The sequence below is a fragment of the Gorilla gorilla genome, chromosome 14, assembly GCF_029281585.2.
Source record: "Gorilla gorilla gorilla isolate KB3781 chromosome 14, NHGRI_mGorGor1-v2.1_pri, whole genome shotgun sequence".
Classification (NCBI taxonomy): domain Eukaryota; kingdom Metazoa; phylum Chordata; class Mammalia; order Primates; family Hominidae; genus Gorilla; species Gorilla gorilla.
This window is the reverse complement of record NC_073238.2, coordinates 84,787,033-84,813,845: the sequence shown is the minus strand read 5'-3', so window position 1 is coordinate 84,813,845 and position 26,813 is coordinate 84,787,033. Positions and strand designations below refer to the sequence as shown.

The 26,813-nt window shown below is 34.7% G+C and overlaps 1 protein-coding gene and 1 long non-coding RNA gene across 4 annotated transcripts in view; one reads left to right on the top strand and one right to left on the bottom strand.

Annotated features, from left to right (window-relative positions):
- The window catches only part of LOC134757012 (uncharacterized), a 58,566-nt gene extending 54,847 nt beyond the window's left edge, over nucleotides 1–3,719 (bottom strand). For 2 of the 3 annotated variants that reach the window (XR_010130604.1, XR_010130605.1), the window contains exon 1: nucleotides 3,058–3,719. This is a non-coding gene — a long non-coding RNA (uncharacterized lncRNA). The remainder of the gene's footprint in view (nucleotides 1–3,057) is intronic. The other variant, XR_010130603.1, reaches the window with a different exon arrangement.
- The window catches only part of KLHL1 (kelch like family member 1), a 413,680-nt gene continuing 390,325 nt past the window's right edge, over nucleotides 3,459–26,813 (top strand). The window contains exon 1 of the mRNA XM_019039881.3: nucleotides 3,459–4,342. Coding sequence (XP_018895426.1) covers nucleotides 3,846–4,342 — 497 coding nt within the window. The 5' untranslated portion in view covers nucleotides 3,459–3,845. The remainder of the gene's footprint in view (nucleotides 4,343–26,813) is intronic.

Sequence of the window (26,813 nt, the reverse complement as noted above, 5' to 3'; positions counted from 1 at the left end):
TTGAGGGCAGAACCTCATGAATTAATGTATTAATGGGTTATCATGGAAGTGGGATTAGTGGCTTTATAAGAAAAGGAAGAGGGACCTGAGATAGCATGCTTAACCCCATTGCCATGTGATGCCTGTGCAGCTCCAGGACTCTGCAGAGAGTCCCCACCAGGAAGAAGACCTTCACCAGATGCAGCCTCTAGAACTTAGACTTCTCAGCCTCCATAACTATAATAAATAAATTCCTTTTCTTTATAAGTTACCCACCTTCAGGTTTTCTATTACAAGTAACAGATAATGGACTAAAACAGATCCAAAGCCAATTTTGCTTATTGTTTAAATATTTGAGTTGTAGAAACTTTCAGTGTGATATATTTTACACCCATGCTTGACTTAATACTTATGCGAAGAGTTTTGTATTTGTGTATTACAGTAAATACTTGAGCATTCTACAGATTTTCTGTATCCCGATTAACCTTTTTGCTTAGTGTTTCAGGAAACTATGGCAACCATATGGACATTCATTTGAAAGACTCTGATTGATTCAACTGACAGTTCAATTTAATTCAATAGTGTTAGAATAATTAAATAGTTTCTGTCTTTAAAACAAAGTGTGTTTGTTGGGATTGTTAAAAGTGGTCTTTATTATGTCAATGTCTTCTTGCCTATAAGCTTGGTTATCTTAAATCTTAATTTAATTGACTCACAAGTCAATTATTACTTATGGCTGGTTAAACAGTCCTCTTTTGTGAGTTCTTCCAGCAAGCTGCATGGGACCAATTCCTTCATATTTGTTACTAGTTTACATCGGACCTAAGTGATCAATCAAAGTTTTTTTTTATTTTTGAATAATAGATAAATTAATTAGTGCAGTATTTTACAAAGTATATTTTTCGAGGATTTTATCTAATATGCCAAGTTAAGCCATAATATCCAACCAAAGCATTTTCCTTCCTCCTTTCCTGTCTCTGTCTTTCCCTCTCTCGCAGTCTCTCCCTCTTTCTTTTTTCTCCTTCTCTTCTCGTCCTTCTCACTTTCCTCTCTTTCTTCCATTTTTTTTTCTTGTTTTATTTTCTCCTTCCTTTTTTACAATACTGTAGTATGGTAACAATCAAGTGAAAATAATATAATCATCTTTGTCAGTCATTTCAGTTTAACATAACTTCATGCATAATTTAATTCTTAAATTCAAAATATTTTCATTTGATAATAAAGTTGAAATTTATTTAAATATATTCCCAAGAAGAGTGATTTTTTCAAACTTATATATTGTATTCAGATTGACAAATATAGAAAGGTACCTATATTTACATAATTGGCTCTGGCAGTGCTTTAAACATACTAAATGTTACTACAAGACTAACAAATAGGCTTTATTCGCCATCTGCTAAATGTGACAATATTTTTAATTCATGTTCCTTTATACCACAAATTAATGTTATATCTCCTGTGGGTCATATAAAATATTGTCCTTTAAACATATAACTTTTAACTGTGGAATATTCTTATTAGTATTGCAGAGAAAAAGGAACTGCAAAATTAAATTTTAGAATAACAAATAAATTTTATATTACAGTTTTTGAATGGTGAATGAAAAATATAGATACACTTGACTTATGTTATTTTATATTATTTTAAATAAATCAAGTGAGATAATCCATGAAGCACTAATTTCTATATAAATTAATTACATTCACTTCAACTTTCAACATTATTTCTGATGGAAAGTTTCCTCTGTCCTGTTTGTGATGTGTAATTTCATAAACTATTTTCTTCCCTAAGGGATATGCTTACTTGATTCCATTGTTGGATAAAAATGATCTGTCACCATTGTTGGCTTTAAAGGGTTTTTTGCTTAATAAACAAAAAACAAACAAAAATCACTGAATACTGAGAGAAAAATCAAGGCACAAGGGATTGCAGTCCAGCTGTTGTGGCATAAATCAATATTTTAAAAGCACTATAGTGATTTTTATTCCCCTAAAAATAGGTCTCTTGTGCACTTAATTTCTTATTTTATTAAAGCGTCCAACTTTGCCTAAGGACTCCCAATTTAGCTTTGGTTTCTGGTTACATTTACAGCTCAACCTTGGGGGTAACTGAGCAGTAGCCTAACTGCACTTCAGTGGTTGATTCCTATGCTGTTGGGGGTTACTGAAACTGTGAATTTCATGAATGGACAACAACCATATTCTTGGTTAAGTTAGGGAACACATTGCATCTCTGGTCCCTTTGCCTTCAACAAAGACTACTGGGTTCTATTTTAATGGCTCATTAAAGGAAAGGTTAAAACATTCCAAGTAGTCATGTACTGAAAGTGATCGCAATCCTCACCATTCTAAGTATAGATATAAGGGAAAAACACATCTTCTCCAAACGCCTATTTGCAAGATAGTAAGTAGCCTTCGGCTGTTCTCATTTATTGCCTAAACTCTTCCATGCATAGTATACAGTGATTTATGTACTAGAAGGTTATACCTTGAAATTCTCTTTTATCATTTTATTCCATTCTTGATTTACACTGATAACAGCTTTCATTCCGAGGCTACACACCAAATGCACTGATTTCGCAAAACCCGTCCCCCGTGTTCAGATGCCCATCTTCAAATTTCTACCGTACGCCTCTGGCCCCAGGAGTGAAGCACTGCCTGGGTGCCTTAATAGCAGAATCACAATGTAAGTGTCAGGATGGTGGCATCATCACATTTTGACACCAGCATCCGTTTCTTCTGTGTCTCACTACAGAGAAACTAAGGCTAAAGGTTAAAAGACGCGGTTCATTAAATAATTCAAGCCATTAACCTGCAACCTGCAAACTGATGGCAGCCTATTAAGTTTACACTACCATGATTCATGTGTGGTGTTTACTGATGCAAAAGCATAATGCCTGTTTTCTTTCCTTGTATTACTACACAGTAATGTAGTGAGGAAGGAGGGTGAAAAAAGGTGACAAGACCCACGCAAGGGGACAATAAGAGCAGCAGTCTCACTTGCATAAAGAAGATTGAAGCCTTCCCTCCCTCCCTCCATCTCTCCGTATAGGCCCCAGTGCACATCTGCGTCACTTACGGGGGAGGAGGAGGCGCTGAGGCAGAGAGAAAATTGTACTGTGAGGACCTTGACAGCTTCACAGGCGGGCTTTTTCTTTTGCCTCCCTATATGCGCTAGAATATCTATTTTTCTCTTTTACAAACTGACTATATAAAACCACCTCTTCTGGCATTGCAGAAAGCAATTGACTTTCTCAGAGCCACCCGGCAGGCTATCAGGGCATCCTCGAAAAGGCCAGGGACAGGGGCGCAGGTGCACCAAGAGATCTGGCGAGGGGTACGCTTCCTCGAGACTTGGGGCTCTTTCTCTCTGCGCTCTCCAGACACTGAACTCTGAGCTGCAAGGACAAGAACGCCACCACCTTCCCTACTAAGGCTCTGCCACAAGCGCATCCCAGTGAGGTGTATCCAGCTGCAGCCGCCTCCGGAGCTTCGGAGCGCTCAGACCTCCCTCCCTCGCGCATCTCCAGCCTAAGGGTCGTCCCACCTCGCCATAACACGGGGCTCTCGCGCGGGCATCGAGGATTCTCAGCTTTTGGCGTCCCAGTCCTGCCTCTGCTCCTGCCTGGTGGTGTCCCCACGCCCCGGTCCTGCGGACCCGACCGCGGCTGAAACGCGCGGCTTTGCCGTCTGCGCTCCAGCCTTCGCCTGGCAGGGCGCGCAGCCCGCCTCGCGTCTTCTGGCTCTAGGGGTGAAGAGGGCGCATCCCGCCTCTTCCTCCGCCCCCGGGCCCCGCTGTCCTCCCCCACCTGCTGACCAGCCTACTCCTGCGTGAGCTGCCAGCCTTTTGCCTTCTGTGCGTAAAGCATGTCAGGCTCTGGGCGAAAAGACTTCGATGTGAAGCACATTCTGCGACTCCGCTGGAAACTCTTCAGCCACCCGTCACCTTCCACCGGCGGCCCGGCGGGGGGAGGCTGCCTGCAACAGGACGGCAGTGGCAGCTTTGAGCACTGGGGACCCAGCCAGAGTCGCCTGCTCAAAAGCCAAGAGAGAAGCGGTGTGAGCACTTTCTGGAAGAAGCCTTCCTCCTCTTCCTCTTCGTCGTCCTCCCCGTCCTCTTCCTCCTCTTCCTTCAATCCGCTGAATGGCACCCTGCTTCCAGTTGCCACGAGGCTGCAGCAAGGGGCTCCTGGGCAGGGCACTCAGCAGCCAGCCAGGACTCTCTTCTACGTGGAGTCCCTAGAGGAGGAGGTGGTGCCAGGCATGGACTTTCCTGGACCACACGAAAAAGGGCTGGTTCTGCAAGAGCTCAAAGTGGAGCCAGACAACTCTAGCCAGGCAACAGGTGAAGGATGTGGACACAGGTACAGTAAGTCCCCACGGGGCTTCCAAGCATCTCTCAATTTCCACTCATTTCACAGCGTGTGCTCATGTGGCTACTAAGTCTAAAATGTTTCAGGTTGAAAATGTGGGTTAAGAGATGCCACCCTGGTTTTGATTACTCAAGTTCTAATTTCATTACAAGTTTGCTCATTAATTTCTGTTGGTTCAGACACATCACTTTTCTTTTTGGAAGTTTTCAAAGTTGTAGCCACCAATTGAACTTACATGCATTTTTGTAAGTCTTCAAGTGGAATGGTTCTCATATTCCTGAGATTATGGTGTTCTTCTGTCATCTACCGTCATTAAATTATATCAGTTGTTCCATTATCTGAAGGTGAAATTTTGCTTTACACATCATCAGAATGCATCTCATATATTGGCCTAGTAACTGACTTAGCATGTTATCTAAGGTCCCTGTGGTTTGAATCTATTCCAGGAGTAATGAGGTGGACAAAATGAGGCCACTGGACAGCAACATTGTTTTACCTCTCTTTTTGCTCCTGAAATGCAGTCGTCTTATTCTCTGACCCAACTTCTCTTCTGGTCCTTTTACTTTGTGTTCACTCTTGCCTTGTTCAGAGTAAGTCTTTGAGTTAAACTGTCGTGGAGTCCCTTTGCATTTAGCCGTTGTGATTTGTTGGCTCAGTATTGAAATTTTGTCTCCTTGGTAAACAGCTCAATATTTATTTCTAGTTTATTTCAAATATTATGCTTCTTTGTGTAGAGTTCTGCTTCTTTAAAGACTTACAGAAAATCCTTCATAGACATAAAACTCCCAAGTTTTACATTTTGAGAGAATTGACTCGTTACTATTCTAAACCACATCATTACTGGTTTTGGAATATAGTCAGGATATGAAATGATTTGCATTTAGATTCATGTGATATCAGAATACATTATTAAAGAAGAACTACAGGAGAAATATAGGAAAATGATAATGTATATATTAAGAAATTTTAATTACTACACAGTAACAAATTAGTAACAGAAGCATCTTTTTTAATCTTTTGGTTGATTGAATCAGTTTCTTATAAATTTGATTAAGTACCAAAAAGAATAGATAAAATTATATATGTATAACCTATATGTGTATATATGTGTGTGTATGTATATATATGTGCTCCCTAATTATGCTGACATATGTGGTTATAGATTTAAAAATATCCTTAAAATTTTTCAATCATATGCATTATATATATTTTTTAATTTTAATTTTCAGAGATTGAACATATTCTAATGTTATATTAAGACATGTACTATAATGTAAGATAATTTTAATGAGGGAGAAGTATAATCTGGAATTATCAATTGTGTCAATGGTTTTTCCATATATAGGAGACCTAAATATAAGTTTATCTATCATTCCATTAAGTGAAATATTTTAGGAAAAAGAATTATAACGTTAGGTACTATGAATACTATGAAGTTATAAAATGTTATTAAAAGTTATTTAATATGCTAGTTACCTATAATTTTATAATTTAAAAAATCAAACGTACTGAAATTTTTATACCCTTTTGTTGACTAAATATAAACACTTTTTGGGACAAATTATCCAGAAACATTAAGCAATTCACCTTATATATTTAAAAGGAAACTAGGTTAAGTATTTATCAGTTACTATTTTATTAAAACTGATAGTTTTGAGACTCTAACAGCTCAGGAAGAAATTTAAACATTATGTGTGTTTGTCAATTTTTAAATTCTTTGAATAAGCTCCTAGAAATATTAATGTTTCATATTTTCTTAAAGTTTATACCAAATACATTTTAAAATAAGGCATATTCAGCATTAGTAGTTTATAAAGACTTTTACGTAATTTGGAGTTTTGAAAACATTAATGGAGTAGTGACTTAAGAAATTATAATAAATTAAAACTAATAACAGAACAGTTTAGTTAGGGAAAAAACACCAGACTTAACAAGTTTCTTACTTTTGAAAATAGTTTATTATTTTTATTCACAAAGAGTTGTGAGTGATAAGAATTCCTAAATTAACCCATCTACCAAGCAAAATCATCTTTATTGTTGGAATCAAATTATCTTATGAGATTAGGCATGTGTAAACTATTGAAAATCAGGTCCAATTTTATTTTTAGTCTAGTTTCTTACTAGACAAATCAGTTAGCACTGTATGTATTTGATGGATTTATATGTTCTTAAATTTTCATAGAGAATTGGTTCTCTGCTCATGATTGATTGAAAACCACACTAGTAAAACTAGCAATTAATCATTATCAGTATATAATATTTTAATACGCAGTAAAAGTAGGAGTCACTGCCCAGAAAAGACAGCATTTCCAAAGTAAAATACTGAATGGAAATTTTATTATGCTTTAGAAATGTATGCAAAATCATGAGTAATGTGGATTTAATTTTTTTCTGTGACAGCACATCCAGAAAAGCTACATGGTGTTTATGATGATCAGTGACTACATAAACTATATGAACGCTGTATGACAATTTTTATCACTTAGGTCATTATTATATCACCAAACAATGATGTCATATTTAATAATGAGCATTGTATTTTATAAATTCTGACTTTTCTGCTAAATTAATCCTTACATATAAAACATGAGTTGGCCCTTTCTCTGACATTATCTTTATTCATTTTATTGATCTTCTCTTTATTCATTTAGTTTTATACTAGTTAGAACATTGCTTTAGACAAGGATGACTAGCTCAGCTGAGTAAACTGGTTAGAACAGCAGATGGAGGACATTTGGGGAGAGTTGCTCACAATCTCAGAATTCTGGAAAGGTCAAATTATCATAGACTTGAAACATAAAGGTAGTGGGAAATATTGTGGTAAACCAATTTAGGGCCAAAACCCAAACTTTTTCTTACCTTACTGAATTAAATGCTCACTACCTGTATCCCACCCTAAATAAATCTCAGTGCTCTACTACCTTGACCACATAAACAATACTTTTCCTATAATAGTTCACTGGCCTATTAATCATTAATTTCTCTACTTCACTGTCTAAATATACATTAGAATGTATATGATTTCCTGGACATTCAGATAACCATATATTTTTGTTGTGGATATTTCTGCCCAAGATTCCATATGTAGTAAACTAAAACACCAAAGAGCAATATTTATATTCTTGCATTTTATAGTGACGTGAGTGGGAGAAGACATGTCATGTTTTAACTGCTTGCTTTTTTAGATTCTGAATTCTTACAGAGTGCAGTCATTTTATCTCATGGTTTTAGCTACCATCCATAAACTGTCTTTACAGATTTGCATCTCTAAATCTAGCCCTCCCCTCTCCTGAACTGTAGTCTTACATAGCCACCTCTCTTCTTGACCTCTTTGATAGATGTCATAGAGTCCAGTCAAATATAACATGTACAAAATTGAGCTTATAATTCTTATTCTGTCTTGCTCAATTTCCTTCTACTGTATTTCAGAGAATAGCTTTCTACGAATTAGTTTGTGCAAGCCAGAATTCCAGGGTCACATTGGTCAATATCTTCTTTCCCCTCAATTTCACTATTCTTTCAAGAATTGCTGCTTTTGCTTAGAAAATCTTTCCTATGCATGTCCCACATCTCTTCACAGCCATTGTCTGTGCCTAATCTAAGCTACGATCTTCTTTCAACTCTAGTTTTGCAACCTCCATCTCTTATCACCTCCCCTCATTATCTTTGCCTCCTCAAGTCCATTCTCTACACTGAAGTCAATAAAAATTAAGAATGCTGAAATATTTTTCCACATCCCTCACTCCCTCATTCTCCTTTTTCCCCACCAAAGGACTTCCAACACTCGCTGATCACAGTTTATACTATGGACACCAACTGATTACAATCTATACCATGGATTACCTGGTTCTGAATGCTCTGTCCTTTGTCTGCTATGTAGGCCATTCACTTACCAACCTTCCCCTTCCCCTCTGTTTTCCAGACTTAATATCCTTCCCTATAATTTTTCACTGCCTCTGGAACTCACAAAGTTGTTTTCCTTCTTTGCATAGAGATATCCTTTCCTTAACTGCTCCCTTCCTGAGTTCATCCCTATTCATCACAGAGATGTCATGCATAAACGTGCTGTACCTTTCCCAGGAAAGGAGTTCTTCATCACCCAAACAAATTCACATCCTGTGTTTTGTCTTCTTAGGGTAACTGTTCTCTACTTTTTAAAAAATTTCTTATTGAAGCTTGTAACCATATATGAATATCTGTGTTGATTTTGTTTGTCTGTAAGTGAATTTCCAAGTGGAGAGGAGTATGTCTGTTTTACTCATCATTCTACCCCTATCATGGAGCAGGTAGTTACTCAACAAATACTGTCAAATGAATAAATATTTGATAGAATCATATTTAGTGGCATTGATTAAGAACTTGCTTTTTGCCAGTTAGCATGTTGAATATTTATATGCGTAAGTTAAAATTAATAACATCTTATAATCCTGCTACATTTATGTATCCCTCTGGTATAACGATTACATAGATAAGAAGACTGAAATATAAAGAGGGTAATTAATTTTCCTAGAATCACAGACTTGTTAGTAATAAGGCTGGACTTTAACCCTTTGTATCTGACTCCAGATACCATATTGGCCATTTTGCCCAATCTTATTTCTCTATGCTTAGACAAACAAACAGAACAAAAGAAAAGAGGCAGCATCTGAGGTTATGGAGAAATAATTTTCTTTTTCCCTTGGTGGAGATTGTGTTTGGATGTTTAAATAGACTTCTTAAATTGACAGTGATGGAAAAATTCTAGATAAGTCTTAGTCAAAGATGACTTCTTAGCCCAAGTTAGAAAACACCTTATTATTTTCTAAATTATAGTTCATTCAGTGTATTTTATTTTATAATTAATAAACAATATGCAAATATAACCTAGAAATGGAAAGAAATAATTATTTTGGAGACCAAATTAGGGCTTTAGGATAGAAAATCTGCTTATGAATATTGGAACTATTGATAAAGTATTGTCACTGAAAGAGAGCACACACCATTAAAAATCTCATGGAGATTAGTGGGACATGTACCAGGCACTTGTTTAAAACAATAATCATCTCTGCTTCAGTCAAGGGGATAACCAACTTTGAAAATGATAAAGGACTACTTTCTCAGGAACGTGGTTCTCAAACTATACTTTTATGAAACTAAAGTGAAATAATATTCATCTTCTTTACCACCCCAAATTTTAGAGTAAAAAATAATATAATGGAACAAACTTACTCAATTTTACTTTGTTTTTTTTTTTTTTTTTTTGCTAATTTATCCTAGGTTTCTGTGTTACATAGTTTACTATTATTTAAACCAAAACTAGCAAAAATAATACCTTATTTGGGGAAAGCTTACTCTGTCTATGTTAGGATGAATTTATAAATGTTACATGGTGTTCTACCCAGGAGTCCACAATATCTAGGCACCCTACTCTCTGAGCAAGTGTGCTTTAGAGAAACTAAAACAATCGTAAGAAATAGGGCTGTTGGCCAGGTGTGGTGGCTCACGCCTGTAATCCCAGCACTTTGGGAGCCCAAGGTGGGTGGATCGCCTGAGGTCAGGAGTTCGAGACCAGCCTGGCCAACATGGTGAAACCCCATCTCTACTAAAAATGCAAAAATTAGCCAAGCGTCGTGGCAAGTGCCTGTAATCCCAGCTCCTTGGGAGGCTGAGGCAGGATAATTGCTTGAACCCTGGAGGCGGATGTTACAGTAAGCCGAGATCGCGCCACTGCACTCCAGCCTGGGGGACAAGAGCGAGACTTCGTCTTAAAAAAAAAATTATATATATATACGGCTATTGAATTGGATTTTCAGGTACCCAAAACTCCAGAACTACTTGTAAGAAAGGTAGTATAAACTATAGTTTATACTACAATATACTTATATATAAGTACAAGACGCAATAAGAATTTTTAAATTACAACAATGAAACATGCGAGTTGAAGGACAATGTTGTATTTTTCTTCTATAAATATTTAATGAATATTTTGTAAACTGTATGATTAGCCTTTCTATGGTACTATTTCAAATTGTTTAGAAAAATAAAGAAAGCCTACATATGTAATCAAAACTGGTATCTGGCTAACATAGAATATAATATTAATCAGATATTTGTGTTTGTTGGTTTCTTTTTACAAGTCTCCAAAGATAATTTATGCATCCTCAGGTATTATGCTTCTCATGTCTACATGTTAAGTCAAATTTTGGTTATTTTTGACCAAGAACACTTATAGAATATACAGAAAACTGTTATCTGTAGCATATGTTGGAATTAAATCAAGTTTCTGAGCATAAAAACGGGCAGCATTTTAATCAGAGTCTCAATGTCATGACCAATACATCACATTATTGATTTTATTGTACCATCTAAAATAATTTTAGGTATGTTTGTGGTAGTTGTAAAAAACAAATGGTCTGAAATTTTCATACTGATTTAGGTCAGATAAGGATTAGTTTACTTTTCTTCATTTAAGATAGTTATTTAAAACTTTAAAGAAAAGATCTGATGAAGATACACACAATCTGAGCAAAATTAAAGATGGTTTTGAAGATCTTGAAATATAAATATAAGCAAAAATCCTGTTGTACTAAAAAGGCTTGATGCCTGTAATTCCAGCACTTTGGGAGGCCAAGGTTGGTGGATCGTGAGGTCAAGAGTTCAAGACCAGCCTGGCCAACTTAGTGAAACCCCATCTCTACTAAAAATACAAAACTTTTTATTTGAATACAAATTGATCATCTCTGTAAAAATGAAGAAATAAAACTTTTTGCAGATACAATTGTCTGTAAAAAAATTGATGAAATCGACAAAAAATGTAGCAAGTTTAGCAACGTGGCAGGATACAGAATAAACATACAAAATTCAATTGGATTTCTATATATTAACAATGAATAATTGGACATTTAATTGTAAAGATGATACATGTTATAGTATTAATAAATTATGAAATAATAAAAATGAGAAAAGATGTGAAAGACTCATACACTGAAAAACCATGCTGAGAAGAAAGAGCCACATAATGAAGAAATATGAATATATAATATTCATAGATCAGAAGACTCACTACTAATGTGGTTAATTCTTCTCCAGTTGATCTATAAAATGAATATATCACTGAAGAAAATCTTTGCATGCTTTTTTGTTACAAATTGATGAGTTTATTCTAAAAATTTACATAAAAATTCAAAGGACCTAGAATAAACAAAATAATTTTTTGAAAAATTAAAAAATTTGGGAACTAACATTCCTGATTTCCAGACTTGTTATGAAGCTACATTAATCAAGATAGTGCTGTATAAGTGTAAGAATACATAAATAGATTAAGAATGAATAAATAAATTTGTTAATAGTCATATAATGAAATACTATTCTGCCATATAAAAAATTTAACAACTTTTTAATTAAACCTTAGTTTAATGAAAGCTGTTCATTAGTTTAATGTTTAAACTAATGTTTAATCTTAGTTTAATTAACAACTTTCATTAAACTACGATTAAATGAAAAAATGTTATTATGAGACAAAAAGCTTACTGTATGGTGTATTTCTTTTTAATGTTTATTATAAATCACATAAACTTATCTATTGTATTTATTATCCTTACTTTGCATAAAAATGTAAATCTCACTTGCCTTGAATCATATGTTGGGGCCAAATACTTCTTGAGTTTGTTATATGGCCCAAGGAGTCATCCATTACACTTACTTTACAGAATTTGATGCTGAAATATGTACATTGAGTCTTGTTGCCTTCTTCTTGATAGGAGATGAGAAAGAGGGAAGTCAAAATAGTTTTCTAGTAAGCATCTCTGCACAGAAGGCTTCACTGTGTAACCATAGGAAACTTTTTTCTTTTATCTTCATTGCCAATACTAGATGAACAATGGGAAGTATGAATACTGCTCATAGGCTTTACATTAATGGGGCAGAATTTTACAATGTAAATTCTGTGATGAAGGGAAGAGAATGAGTGAATTTTTACTTATATATAACGTCTTGAATAATAGTAGTGTTCACTGTATAGTGCAATTTACAAAAATTTGTATTATTAAATTGTAGTAAAACTTAAAAAACTTCTCATATGTGTTTATATCAGAAAGAATAGTGTAAGTAAAATTCCATATTTTTAATATTTATTACCAGAAAATTATAAGACCGTTTTCTGTGTTCTTGACATGTTACACTGAACTTTATTGCTATTATTTTTTTGAGTAAGAAGCTAAAAGTTACAAAAAAAAGTAAATTTATTAAATATTGACTAAGTATAAAGCATGTAATCTATCTCAAAATTAGATATACCATCTATAGGTGTCCTTAAAAATGGAAAATTTGCCATCTAGTGGTTGTTTATTCACATTGAAGCTACACGGTGCCTTGAAAAAAATGTAAGAAGAGATGATCAGCAATTAAAACTATAATATAATATAGCAGGTATATAGGAACATTAAGATATCCTATGATAGTAAAAAATGCTCTGTGAAATCCTTTAATTCCATTTCTTATATCCAATTTTCACTACACTAAACATTAAACAGCTCCACCTCTTGATGACAATTTAAAAGGGCATCTCTGGAAGCTACTTTATTTAATTGAATATACTTTATTAATAATTACTAAATGTCCTGCTATTTCATGGAACTTTTGAAACATACTTCAAATAAGTCTTTAATCCTCAACTTTTCAAATATTATCAATATTTACTTATTTTTTTAAATTGAAAGATTTAAGAGTGTCTCATAAATTGTAGTAAATTTCAATGACTTACTATCATGCATTAGTATAATGTAAAAGTATAGATTTAAATGGTACTACCTGTGTTTCAAATAAATTTTTGTTGTTTTCAAAAGAATACACATGCAAATTACACAGGGAACATTTATGGAATCTAGATAATTAGCAAAAATAAAAGCAAAAATAGATATAGCTTTTCTAAATTACTCTAAGTTTATGTCTACATGAAGAACATGAGGTCACCAAGTCAGCCTTACTTACCTCACCTGAATATTTATTGAGATAATCATAGAAGAGTATCTGAAAACACTTTGAGAGTTTAAAACATCATACCATAACAGTTGAGCTAGCAATGTCATAGTATGATCTATAATACCAGAGTTAATGAAACTAGATAGAAAATGCTTGCAGCATGTGACAAGCCTCCATTAGACAGAGCTTTGTCTAGGCTTTAATATTTTCGAGTTTAATTAGCTAGAAAATAGTTACATACAGCATCATTATTCTGACATGTAACCTTGCAACTAATATTGTTTAATAATCTGACAATATTTTTCACAATGATACCTAGCCTATTAAAATTGAAAAAAAAAAAACAGAAAGGAAATCAAACACTAGGCCCTCTTTAAACTAATTCTCTGAATGTTTTTTGAATTTTTAAGTACAATTTTTGAAGAACAGTATCAGGGGAACTCTTCCGAGTTTTTACATCACCAACATGTTTGAAAGGCTAATTCCATCTTAAGGAGACCACCTTGCCTTGTAGTTTGCAATTGTGATAGTAAAATACATATAGACTGTGAGACTTAAAGAAAAGCTTATTTCTGAACAGAACTAAAAAAGAAAATTTATGTCTGCTTATACTCTGAATAAAACTCAAGAAAGTATAGATTCTACATAAACAGGTCCAACATTACATTGCAGGCTGAGATGAAAAGGGGTGCTGGATGAGACACAACTAGACTATTCTTATTTAGCTAATTGTTGCTTAAATAATTCAAATTAAGTTTTACCTTCATTCAGATTAGGTGATGTTAGACAGCTGGTTCTTTTCTTTACTGTTTATTACAGAAGAGATTCTAAACTGAAAATCTGCTAAACACATATTTCTCCTATCTTGCACATGAAGACAAATTACACTGCGCAAAGAAAAGAAGTTTTCCTCTGCTTTGAGGATTTGTTTTTGTTGTTTCAATTTTATTTATTTTAAAATCTATTCTTGATATAGCAAATGCCTTATAGGACTCACATTTGTAAGATTTTTCTTGTTAAGTACAAACTCTTGCCAACTCTCAAAATGGAATGGTTGCAAAATGTCATGTTAAGATTTTTACTAAAGATAGTGGGGGGAAGTTCTCAAAGTCCCATAATGTATGCTAATTACCCCAGAACTGAGCCATGATATTGGATGTGCCTTTTTTTTTTTTTTTTTTTTTGAGACGGAGTCTCGCTCTGTCACCCAGGCTGGACTGCAGTGGCGCGATCTCGGCTCACTGCAAGCTCCGCCTCCCGGGTTCACGCCATTCTCCTGCCTCAGCCTCCCGAGTAGATGGGACTACAGGCGCCCGCCACTACGCCCGGCTAACTTTTTGTATTTTTAGTAGAGACGGGGTTTCACCTTGGTCTCGATCTCCTGACCTCGTGATCCGCCCGCCTCGGCCTCCCAAAGTGCTGGGATTACAGGCGTGAGCCACCGCGCCCGGCCTGGATGTGCCTTTAAAGTTCCAACTCACTTAAGTATTTTTCCTCCAATAACCTCCTTTACATTGGATCATGGATTCATTTTACACCGCATTTGGAGCAGAATCTAATCTAGCTTCAAATCACCTTGGAGTCAGCTATGAGCTGTGGAATCTAGATTATACTCTTGATGTTCTTTCTAGGAGCCTTCTGTTGGTGATTTCTTCCTTTTTTCTTGCTACTATCTTTTGCTGAGAAGATTCCCTCTATGCTTTCCCTGCAATAGGAGGTAGCCAGCCATGTTGTGATTTCTCTCCTTTAAGACTATCTGGAAACAATCACAGAATAGTGTCATATTTTTAAGGGATATTACTTCTGGCAGCAAAAAGAAAAAAGAGAAAATGACATACTTTTGAAAAGTCAAAAATTGCTAAGATTTCTTAAAAAAAAAAAAACACCTAACTTTAAAAAATATTCCTGACAAGCTCAAAGAACTCGATAGGAAAAAATAAAAGACAAGTAAAACAAACTTCTGCTGCCAGAAGTAATATTAATAATCAAATTAATCTAACTTAAAATGGGCAAAGATATCAATAGACATTTTCAAAAGAAGACATACAAGTGGCCAAAAGGTATATGTAAAAATGCTCACCATCATTAATCATCAGAGAAATATAAATCAAAGCTATAATGAGATATAATCTCACCCCAGTTAAAGTGACATTTATTAAAGAGACAGGAAATAGGGGATGCTGGTGAGGATGCAGAGAAAGGGGAGCCCTCATATGCTGTTTGTGGGAATGTAAATTAGTACAACCACCTTGAAGAACAGTATGGAGGTTCCTCAGAAAACTAAAAATAGAACTACCATATAATCCAGCAATCCCTCTACTGGGTATATATCCAAAAGGAAGGAAAGCAGTTTATTGAAGAAACATCTGCTCTCCTGTGTTTATTGCAGCACAATTAACAATAGCTAAAATATGGAATCAACCTAAGTGTTGATCACTGGACAAATGGATAAAAAATATGGTACATATATGCAATAAAGCATTATTTGGTTATAAAAACGAATGAAATCATGTTAATTGCAACAACATGGGTGGAACTGGATGGCCTTATGTTAAGTGAAATAAGCCAGACACAGAAAGACAAATATTGTTTGTTCTCACTCATATCTTGGAACTAAAAAAAAATTGAACTCATGGAGATAGAGTGTGTATAATGATGGTTACCAGCATCTGGAAAGAGTATTAGCGAGTGTGGTGGGCGGGGTGGAGGGAGAAGGGACAGTTATTCGATACAAAAATACAGTTAGATAGAAGGAATAAGATGTTGTGTTAAATAGCACAATGGGATGACTATAGTTAACAATAATTTATTGTTCTCTCAAAATAACTAAAAGAGTGGAATTGGAATGTTTCTAACACAAATAAATGATAAATGCTTAATGTAATGAATATCTCAATTACCCTGATTTGATCATTACATATTATATGCTTGTATTAAAGTATCATATGTACCTCATAAATATGTACAACTGTCATGTATCCATAACAATTTAAAATTAAAAACTTAAATATTCTTGCCAGACTGACTTCATGGGCAAGCAGTTGGCCCAGTCTCACTGCCAGGGACATAGATGAATCCCAGACTTAGTTTAATCCTCTAGTGTGTCATTTTTGAAACTCTTAATGACATTAAATAAGATTCCATGTAATTTTATTTTCCAATAGGTTCCACAATTATGTAGTCAATTCCTGATAGTCCTAGGGATCTAAATAGAACAATCTCTCTCTTTCTTGCATATCATTATATTTCCTCTTGAAAACTCTGCCAATCACTGTAAAACATTTTATTCTGGAAGTGGTGAAAAAGCCTCTTTTATAGAGGGTCTCAAAATCCCATGCCTTTCCCAAATTTCACTTAGATCTATAACTGATACCATTCATTATGCTGGGTAGATCAATGACTGAAGCAATACCCAGTATTTGGAGCAGAAATTGTGCTTTCAATCACTCTTCAGACTGTATAAATCAATCCTATCTTGGAGGAGCTACAACAGTAGCTGTAAAAAGAGAGATACCCAGGCTCAGACATAAGGAAGAAACTACTTTTTGGTAGCAATGGGGACTGGGTATAGAAGATAGCCATTGGTATTTATTCTACTGGCTACTTTCTCACTTCTCTTGTCATTAATTTCCTTCACTAGCTTAGGTTTTAGGCAAGTTGAAAGACAGGGATGATTCTTATCCTATCTGGAGAGGATGAGAGGAAACACAGGTAGTTAGAAAAAAGGCTGATAGTGATGGAATTGCAGTGGAGTGGCAGTGGAAGATGTGATGGGTATCAATAGAATGTCTTAGAATCACTTGGCCAGCTAAGGAAGCCATATTGAAATTGCCACAAAAGCACTGAAGTTCCGTATCTTTTCCTAAGTAAATCAAAGCCCATCCAAAGTAAAATGGCTCCTCTTGCTTTACTTGGAGATATGCAATGTGGTGGTTTACAGATTAATTCTGTGCTCTTCTAAGTATAATCTACCCAAAAGCTTACCAACTTGAAAGAATAGGAATTTTTTATTTTAGTCTACATAAGACTACATAATTTTATGAGACACACTTTTTGCTTTTTCCCAAGCAGCCTTCCTTTTCAAAATTCAATCCAGTCATCAATGATTGAGCCAATCTATTCATATATATATATATATACATACATATATATATAAAGATGATTGCATTGTGTTTGTTTTATGTGAATTGTATTTTTTAATTTTAATTTTTATCTTGTTTCTGAGAGATGGGGTCTCACTCTGTCATGCAGACTGGAGTGCAGTGGTGTGATCCTAGCTCACTGCAGCCTCGAACTCCTGAGCTCAAGTTATCCGCCCACCTCAGCCGAGTAGCTGCGACTACAGGTGCATGCTGCCACATCTGGCTTACATAAATTTTAGATGTTTCTAGATGCTTTAAGACTAACTCTTCACCTCTGATAAGAGGGTACTTTTCACTAAATATCTTGTTTGAAGAATCTAACTTTCTTGTGTTAAAAAGAACTACTGGTAAGTTAAAGCAATCTTAGTTTTCATGATTGGTTAAATTAAACATAGCCCTTTACCATATACTACTCTTAGTAAATATATAATTTCATAAATATATATTATCCTAAAATGATATCATCACGAAATTCTTCTTACTTGGTTAATTATTCAAACATGTTAATTAACTTTATATGCGTATGATCTTGATAAAGTGTATAATAAGACAGTTCACAGTAAAACTGCAGTTCTACTTGCCAAATGGATTTAAAACTAAGGTTCATGCTTCATTTCTCAATCTCCTGGAGATGAGCTATCCATCTGTGGCACAGGTCTTTACATATGATGTAGTTGGTTCAAAATACCATGAGAAAACAAAGTCATAAAATACTTTGTCAAAACAAATGTCAAATACAAACAAATTTAGAGAAAAAAATAATTTGCCAAATTAAGTAATATCCCCCCATATACACAATTTATGTGTCAAAATATTTCTATAAATATATTTTTCTTATGATTAGGAAGATATTTCAAGACATCAAGAGAAAGATAAGGGAAAAATAGAATATGATATTTTTTCTTTCTCTAAAGTGCTTAGGAATTACATAGATTTTGTTACTACTGTTACTATTAAAAATGTATTACTCTTTTATTACTATTTTATTACTACTATTTCTTTTCTCTATCTCTAACTAAGAGTCTTTGGTTACCTAAAAGTACTTCAGAGATGGCCCATCTGGTTTGGTCTTTGAAGGTATGTATCAGAGGAGGTACGAACACTTGCAGATGGGCATCCTGGAGAAAGACAAAGTCCACTCCACTATGATGATGGGTTCTTCATTCTCCTATTTCCCTCACTTCATCTTGCCTTTATTGCCTTCCCCTTTTCCCTCTTCCCTTGTCCTCAAATCATATTTTCACCTCTTCTAAGATATTCAATTCTAGACAATCACATAATTATGTAATAGAGCATCATATAGCTTATTTTCATGTTATAAGGTTAAATAATTATAAATGCTGAAATAAAAGTGGAAGTCATTAATGTTATTCAATGTCTTTAAAAATAAAATCATAATTTATTATTTAAAATTAAATTTTGTTTAAAATTTATTTATACATTTTGGATATAAAGTTTCATAAATATTATTCTACATTAAAAATTATCCAGTGATGCCGTTATTTCATGGCTGCACTGTTCAATACTGTAGATTCTAGCTGTGAGTGATCATCAAACACTGAAAGCGTGGCTACTCCTCTGAGGAACTAAATTTTAAAATTTGTTTAATTTTAAATATTCTAAATATAAATGAAAACAACCACATGTAGACAGTTGCAACCATGTTTCACAATCACACTCCTATACTGTAAAACATGAGCAATTTCTCTTTGTTTTTAGTATAACATCATGATCAAATTAAGAAAGTAATAACTTAGCTCATAAAACTAATTACAGGTATGATTGTAAAGTTTTATATGGATATATAATCCATTGAATGCTTTACATTCTACGAATCATCATAATATCAAGTGCTATTTTTCATTAATTAAACTTTGTATCTAATAATATAAAAGCTGTGTGCTATAAAGTATAAGCAAAAATATTACTTTTGTTGTGAAATATATGCTTTTAACTTTATTGCTATACCTAAGCAAAGATGATAGAGTTTAATATATTATTTTAAGGAGAGAGTAAGTCTTTGGAAATGCATATAGTAGTGAATCAAACATTCTAAATGGAGTAAGTAACACGAACAAAGTCATATAGGTAGAATTCAGCGTAGAAGAGCTGAGTGATAGCTGACAATAAAAATAGTAGTTTTGGGTGGTACAATAGTTTAGAAAGTTGTATTCATTTTTTATTGCTACATACCCAGTTACTATAAAATTTGTGGCTTAAATCAACAAACACATTATTTCTGTTTCCATGAGCAAGGAGTTGTGTCCTCTTCTCAATTGCATAGGCTGAAATCAAGGTGCCAGCTGGTTTATTTCTCATCTGGTGGAAACTACTTCTAGTCTCACTCAGATTATTGACAAAATTCATTTCCTTGGTGGCTGTATGACTGAAGGTCTGGCTTCTTATTGGCTGTCACCTGGAAGCTGGATTTAGAGGCACCAGAAATATATGGGTAGATGTTCCCCACCACACCCTGCTGCCAGGCAGAAGATAAGAGGATTCTTCTCTAGAGGAAGGGAACAGTTGCAAAAAATTTATCTACACATCCATGTGAAAAATTTCAGAATGAAAGTCTATGAAAACTGAAGAGTTTTAATTTTATGAAAGTTACCTCTAAGGTAGTTTAGGCGGCACCTACAGAGCTTACTTGTAGAAGTAGAATGTAGAATTAAACTCAGCCATTATTTCAAATTCAGCAGTCTCCTGGAACTGGTGGTCCGAAAGACAAAATAAATAAAAATGAAAAAGGTTCTAACATGTAAAATTGATGTACTCCTGCAGCAGATTGATGAATTAGGATTTGAAGGAAATGTAGAAGAAGGCCAGGGAATTATTAAATTAGTTGGACTGTTGAGAGAGTGAATTTTAGATCCACAAACCTCACAATTGAAACTTTTGCTGTCCAAGAAAAATAAATGAAAATTTGTGATGCGGATGGACTCTTTTAGAGAGTAGGAGATGGCCGGTCCCAGGTAGATGACTGTTTGCTGAGAGAACAACACATGAGTTATGTAGAATTAAAGCTACTGGTGAAGAAACAAAAGTTAAGAAAAACAATCGAAAAGACTGATCATAAGAAGAATTGTAAAAAGAAGGAACAAGCTGAAAGAGAAAAAAGAGTTGGAGGAAGGGAAGAAAGATAAAAAGAAAGGGTTCAAGATAGAGAAAGAAGACATTGACAAAGTAGGTACACAATCCAAACTTGTGAATGAAGACGAACCAGCTCCCAAAACCCCAAAAGATCACAAGATAGAGGAAAAAAGCTGAAGCAGAAGTAGAGATGAATAAGGGAGAACGATGATAGAAAACAGAATACTCCTATTCAGGATCAAAGAAGATAAAAAAGCTGAGATTGAGAGTCATAAGCACGGGAATAAAACTTGGATCAGAGAATAAGATAGAAAATCCAAGTAAAAATAAAAGGTGATCTGATGACAGAAAGAGAGAGAAAGGAAGGAGTAGTGTGAAGTCCAGCAGTCAAGGAGAGGACTGTGATTACACATAACACCAAAGTTCATGATATTATATTTCATAGATGTGGTTTTCCATCATATTATTTTTAATTTCTATAGCTATGGTTTACTAAATTTAATAGAAAGTTGTCACAAGCTGCAGTCGAAAGTTGTATTTCTACCTTAACCTTGATATTCCATTTATTCAACATGGATGTTTCCCAGTAATCTGCTTGGTGTGCTTAAGTTGTAGTTATGTGATTGCTTTATAATACTATCCATGGTGCAGTTCTGACTTGGGAGGAAATAGAAAGTTTCAGATCTTCTTTCTGTGCCTTGCATAAAGACCTTTCTGACTTCTTCTCCCTATATCATCGTGAGAAAAGGATTATAGCCAGCTTTAAATTGTGTGCCTCACATCTGTCAAAGAAAGCAAGAGAAAGAGCAGAGGATAATGACCTGTCAATCAATAATACTCTTAACTTCTCTTTTTTTTTCAATAAACCTTGAATATGATATTTTTCTGAGTTAGCTTTAAGAGAGGCTTCTAGATTTGGATATCTACACCTTTGTACTGTTGTAGAGTGTCTTTTTCCCCAAGTCTTGTTACTCATTATTAAAAAGCCCTCAAACTCAGTACTTCTATGAAGCCTGTTCTCACTTCAGTAATTTTACTCTTTTGAGCCTCAGAAACACTCACTAGGCAGATCACTAGTTTGGCATTTGTCACATTCTGCTTTTATAATTAGTTACTGTTTGATATGTCTTCTGTATTTAGTTACATTGCCATTTCCTGTGGGTCAGGAGTTTCATTTTGAACTCCAACATATAAATAGACTTAGTTCACGAATGCATTCAGTAAGTTCTTATTTAGAAATCACAATTCATTTCCCATATAAAAACAAATACAGTTAGGACTCTATGATGATTAATTCTATTATCAATACTGTTGATTAAATGGGCTTTTCAGAGGAGATTAAGCCAGTAAAAATATGAATGGGGTTTATAGGTCGGGCATACCAACATATTATAACTAGCTTTGGTTACTTTAATGTAATACATTACATTTTCAACATGGAGGCATTAGCAATTTCTCTCTCACCGTTCCACCAACCCTAGAGTGCTGTCTTGGCGATAAGCAGGAAGTAGAAATATGACTTGTTTCACACTTCTTTTCTACAGTTCACTTCCATAACTTAAAAATTGAGGCAAGTACATGGCCTCTTGTGAAATATACCTAATATTGTGTTGTTCTCATCACAACTAAGTTTCTTTTTTTTTTTTATTTTAAGTCCTTTTAAAAATCTTTTCATCTGTGCACAGTGTCTTCAGGGAAAGTTGGAGAATCTCCTTGTGAAACTCCTGTTAATCCTTCAGGCATTGTTCGTATTATAGTTGTAACACATGACTATGCCATTTTCACTACACTTGGTTGACTGTTAGATTCTCTGCATGCCTCAGCCTGCCCCAGTGATTATGTATTTTTACCCATTATGTGGTCTGGATTTGTTATTTTACACTCAAATTTACTGTATTCCAATTTTGATATAAATCGCCTAAACATTCACACAGTTGACAAAACTAGAAACCTAGGCATCATCCTGAAACCTGACTTTTCCTATTCCACTAAGAGCTGGTCAGTTACCAGTTGTTTCTTTCACTTACAGTAGTTTCTGTAGGTTTTTCCTTCCTCGGTGACAATACTTCAGTGCAAGCCACTCTCACTGGACTGTACGCAAACACTGGTGATTTTCTCTGGTTCTAGTCTTGCCACATATCGGTCCATGATTCACACAAATCATGATTATCTTTCCAGACTCAAAATCAATCGTGCCATTCCCCCCTGACCCATATTGCTTTACCAAACTATTTTTGGGCTCCACTCTCATCTCTTGCTCTTCCTATAGCTGTATCCTATTCGACACCTGCTGACGCTGGTGTTAAAGGGATTCAGGAAAGATGAAGTCAAAATGATATTTATTTCAGCAAAATCTAAGAAAGATATCAAAGTATATTAGCATACTACTCATCACACTGTAGTTTGCCTGCCTGCAGGCACTACATATAGGAGGTAAGATTTGAAAAAAAAAAAGATTGAAAAGGGCAATCATGAGCTGTGATTAATATCTAGAAAACAAAATAAATAGGTCTTGTTTTCTTTTTCTTTCTTTTTTTTTTTTTTTTTTTTGAGACAGAGCTTCCCTCTGTCACCCAGCCTAGAGTGCAGTGGCAGGATCTTGGTTCAATACAACCTCTGCCTAAAGAGATTCTCCTGCCTCAACCTTCCAAGTAGCTGGGATTATAGGTGCCCACCACCTCCAGGCTAATTTTTGTATTTTTGATAGAGATGGAGTTTTGACATGTTGGGCAGGCTGGTCTTGAACTCTTGACTTCAGGTGATCCAAGCACCTAGGCCTCCCAAAGTGCTGGGATTACAGGCATGAGCCTCCACGCCCAGCCAGGTCTACTTTTTTTTTGAAACTTTTTCTTTAACCCTTCATTTCTGGGGCTGAGATAAGAACTTCAGAACATCTCTCTCACAACACAATTTTAACCTACTCTTTTCCTGGCTCCCTGACACGCCATGTTGTTCTTTCTACCCTCTACGTCTTTTCTCAACAGAGACTTCTGCCTCTCAGTATGTGGAGATTCCACTGTAGGTACATTTCCATTAGATAAGATGGGAATAGTAATATGGCATCCTACCTGTACTTACTTGTATTCCTATTAGTAGAAATAATTATGTAAGTTATATAATTTAAAACATACGTAACGAGAAGTAAAGCAAATTTTACTTAGCAATATGAAATGTCTGTCACCATATACATGGATAGACAGACTCGCATAATCCTCTTCATTCAGTGTTCTTTGTTTGTTTGTTTTGTTTGTGGTTTTTGAGACAGAGTCTTGCTCTGTTGCCACGCTGGAGTGCAGTGGTGCGATCTCGGCTCACTGCAACCTCTGCCTCCCAGGTTCAAGCGATTCTCTTGCCTCAGCCTCTAGAATAGCTGGGATGACAGGTGCCTTCCACCACACCCAGCTAATTTTTGTAGTTTTAATAGAGACAGGGTTTCACCTATTTGGCCAGGCTGGTCTCGAACTCCTGACCTCAGGTGATCTGCCAGCCTCGGCCTCCCAAAGTGCTGAGATTACAAGCACGAGCCACTGCGCCCAGCCCATTCAGTGTTTGTAAAATATTGACTAATAATTTTAGGGTGTCTAAATATTAAAAATAGCAATGTAAATATAAAAGAATTAAACATTTAAAATAAGCACTGTCTTATGCTGTGACAATCTTTGTTCATTTTTCTTTGACTTACATGTTTCTTTTTCAAGGTAGATTAAATCTCAAAAGTATGCTTAAGTTTGGCTCTGTTAAAGACCATCTGGAAGCTTGATACAGTACTTCGGCTCTTGTGATGATGAAACATCTTTTTAAAATGCAATAAAAATGATGTTCAACTGCTATCACTTCAAGGTCTATAACCTAATTGTGTAATAACTCTTTTCCTCACTTCCCGTTCTCTCTCTCTGTCTCTCTCTGTTTCTCTCTCTCTTTGTTTAGCTTTTGTCTGTATTGCTGTCTTTCTTTTTCAAGAGATATGCATACATTCCCACATTCATACATACATGCACATACATATATCCATACACACTCAGATACTTGTCTTTATACACCATATTTATGATCACATACGGATATATAATTTTAGCGTCTTCATTTACCATATTCATATCATCAATGGATGGTATGATTTTGATTTCCACAAACTCAATTCATCCATTAACTGAATTGAACTCTCCTACATTTTCTTTCCAAAAAGTACCTGAAGAATTTGCTTCAAAATTCCGCGTGTTTTAGATCTTGTTTTCTTTTAAGAATATTACATTCATTATAAGAAAACAGAATCTGTGAACAAAAATATTTTTGATATTCTTTAGAATTTTAATTATGGTTTGAAGTGGCTGTAGAAAATACGAAATAAACGGCCCGGCGCGGTGGCTCACGCCTGTAATTCCAGCACTTTGGGAGGCCGAGGCGGGTGGATCACGAGGTCAGGATATCTAGACCATCCTGGCTAACACAGTGAAACTCCGTCTCTACTAAAAATTCAAAAAAAAAAAAAAAAAAAAAAAAAGCCTAGCGTGGTGGCAGGTGCCTGTAGTCCCAGCTACTCGGGAGGCTGAGGCAGGAAAATGGCATGAACCCGGAAGGTGGAGCTTGCAGTGAGCAGGGATCACGCCACTGCACTCCAGCCTGGGGACAGAGCGAGACTCCGTCTCAAAAAAAAAAAAAAAAAAAAAAAAAAAGAAGAAGAAATAGACTAGAAAATATCACTTGGAATGTCAATAATAAAGCAGAAATATATTTCATGCTTTCACTTTTACTTCGTGCTTGGAGACATAAATATTCAACTTGAAAAGGATCAGATTAAGAGGGAAAGGTTTAATGATCTGTTCATGTACATCCCCTATGCTGGGTATAGTTATAAAGTACTTAGTATATACTAGGCACAGTTCTAAAATTGGTGATACGTTTTTCGTTAAATTCTCAACAGATTAATTTACTGTGTGTGTACATGTGTGTGTATAATTTAAAGTACCTTCCTCATGATTGGAAATGCATAATTATGAAGTGCCATACAATGTTGCACTAGACTTTAAATTTTTGCCTTAAAATCTACTTTAATATTAACTGTAGTTTTTGCTTTTATTGACTACTTTTCATAAAGCACATGTTGTTATCTACTTCCTCTATCATTTTTGCGTTTTGAGTGACTATCTTCTAGAGTGTATATAAAAGGGTTTTTTAAATTTTATTATTATTTTGTGGTAGATAGTCAAGCCACACTTCCTGTATTTTATTTTAGTATGTTTGATTAATATTATATTAATTGAAAATCAAAATTGTATACATGTATGGGGTATAATGTGTTTAAATATATGTATACAATGTAGAATAAAATGATTTCTTCGTAATTCAGACTTACAAATTTTGTAAGTGGAGTAGTTAGTGCAATAAATATATTTATTGTAAATATTAATTTATTCATATATAATTACATCATCTTTTAAAAACATAATTATCAAATTTTCTATGCTTAATTTAGGCAATTATTTTCTCTGATTAAAGTTTTTACTTTTTTCTCATATAATTTAGACAGCATATACCCTATTTAAGATCTTTTTGTAGTTATCTTCACAATATTACGATTTGCACAGAGTTAATCTACAAAGTCTAAAATTAATAAGTATATCACTAGTCTAAAATTAATAAGTATCTCATTCTCCTTCAGAAATAAACAAGGCCAGGTGCATTGAGCTATGTTTGCAGTCTTGGCTACTCAGCTAAGGTGGGAGGATTGCTTGAGACTAGGAGTTAGTTCATCTTGGGGAACATAGCAAGACTCTGTCTCTAAAAAAGAAGGAAAGAAATAAGAACATGCATTTGACTTTGGTGGCCTTTCCCATCTTACATGATATTACTGTTGATTATTTTACTCCTACATCATTATTATGCCTTCCAAATTAGTAGTGACGACAATTTGTAATTTTGATGAATATTTATTGAGATTCATTTTTGTGCTTAGCAGTTTAAATGCTCACTATTACTTCTTTCATATAAGAACTTAACTCTAGGATTTTTTTTTTGTACTTCTTATGTTCACCTTTGAGAAGTTCCTTTAGTGAGGAGTCTATTGTTATAGACCAAATTCATTTTTTATTTTTCTTAACACTGTTTAATACCTTTTATATTTTAAAATAGTTTTTCAACCCTGGGCCCCTCCTTCCCTACCCGTTAGTTTCTAGTGTCTATTGTTCCCACATTTATGTCCACATGTGCTCCATGTTTAGCTCCCACTTTTAAGTAAGAACATAGAGTATTTTGTTTTCTGTTTCTATGCTAAT